Source organism: Populus euphratica, unplaced genomic scaffold (assembly GCF_000495115.2).
Source record: "Populus euphratica unplaced genomic scaffold, PopEup_1.0 scaffold4038.1, whole genome shotgun sequence".
Taxonomy (NCBI): Eukaryota; Viridiplantae; Streptophyta; class Magnoliopsida; order Malpighiales; family Salicaceae; genus Populus; species Populus euphratica.
Window position 1 is genome coordinate 6,634 of NW_011503843.1, and position 1,683 is coordinate 8,316.

Sequence of the window (1,683 nt, forward strand, 5' to 3'; positions counted from 1 at the left end):
TATAACACAATCAATTTAATTGATCTAAAAAGAATTCAAACATAAACAAATAAAAAAATAACTTGAATTAACTTTATTTAATTTATTAAATCTGTAACTAGAATAATTAAACCATAATAAATAAATATATTGAAGAATAAATTAAAAAAATTGGAAAAAAAAATTGTGAGAAGGAAAAATGAATTCCCTCCTCGATTAGTTGAGATCAATAATAATCCAAGTAAGACGAGTGTCGTCTACACATCAGACGACACATTGCTTTTTAGTACATGGACGACAGATAGTCGCACGACAAGCTTCTTACATGACCTTATTAAACGAGATGCAGCTCATATAAAAAAATTGATTCTTATTTAGGAGTCCATCGTCTCGAACTAGCCTACTCCGCTTACACTTTGGGGAAAAATGCAAACGCTGCTTATGCCGGCAGTTCGCACCGGCCAGGCTGCATCCATGGCGGCGGTTCCAACGCCTCCCCTTATCCACTGTGTAAAACACCTAGCTCTCCTCCCTCATCCAAACTCCATCCTAATCTTTCACAAATCCACACAACCTCTCCCATCATTCTCTTACATTAGCTCATTATTAAGTTATGATCATCTTAGGAACAAAACACCAAAAAAATTATTTACCCAAACAAACGCTTCTAATGCCACTGCTCCTGCTTTCAATTCCCAAAACGACGAGGCAGAAAGGGCAAAACTCGCTCAGGTTCAAACCCTCTCCAAATTCTTTGCTCAAGATTTCTAAAAGAAAGTTACATTAGAATTTTAAGTCTAATTTACCAACTCACATTGTTGTGTGGCCATCCATTTGTGTAGTAAAAGAAAAGGAACTGTCTTTTATAAGGGTTTTTGTTTTCTCTTGATGTTATTTTTGTTTTATGCACTAATTTCTCTTCGCTTGGATTGGGGGCAATACATGCATTATTTTGGAAACCCATTAACATGTCTAAAAAAAGGAGCTGTCTTTCATATGGGATTTTAATTTTTAAATGTCATTTTCGTTTTGCTTCTTGTGTGGTAATTTGTCTGTTTGACTTCTAAGAGATGACGGGAATGAAGAGAAATCGATGCGAAATGCAACTTTTAGTGAATATGAGACTTGAGTTGAGGAAAGTAGCTGCTTTAAAACGGTTTTCTAATTGTCATTTTAGTTTCCGTTCTTGGTTGCTAATTTTTATATTTGGTTACCAAGAAAAATGTGGGAACTGTTGTGGAGACTAGAGTAAGATTATTGTTATTGTGTGTGCAGGTGGCTAAGAGATTAGAGAATACATCAAGGTATTTTAAGCGGTTGGGTAGTTTAGGATTTTGGGGGCAGCTAATATGTAGTACAGTGGCAGCTGTGATTCTTTCCTTTTCTGTGGCTTTCACTGGGAAGATCACTTCGCCTCCCACTTTTTATGCTACTCTTGGTGGCATTGCAGCTGCATTCATTTCTGTTTTCTGGTCATTTGGGTACATCCGGCTTTCTGAGAAGCTCCGAAAAACTGCCAATGATCCTTCCAAGGTATGTATACATACTGTTTTAGGTTTTTTACTATGTGTTATTCGCAATCATAAACAGTCTTTATTTTGATCGTTCTGAATAATGGTTGTTTCCAAGGATTTTTAACTTAATCATTGGAAAGGACATTTTACTTATTCAGTCGTCATTTGTATTCTGAATGATTGTTTTAGT

At 35.7% G+C, this 1,683-nt stretch overlaps 1 protein-coding gene across 1 annotated transcript; it reads left to right on the forward strand.

Annotated features, from left to right (window-relative positions):
• Positions 1 to 352: 352 nt before the first annotated feature.
• On the forward strand, positions 353 to 1,596 carry LOC105119931 (protein TIC 21, chloroplastic-like). Its single transcript, XM_011018124.1, has 2 exons — positions 353 to 711; positions 1,255 to 1,596. Exons 1-2 carry the CDS (start codon positions 406 to 408, stop codon positions 1,579 to 1,581), a joined length of 633 nt encoding a protein of 210 aa, XP_011016426.1. The 5' UTR covers positions 353 to 405; the 3' UTR covers positions 1,582 to 1,596.
• Positions 1,597 to 1,683: the final 87 nt, after the last annotated feature.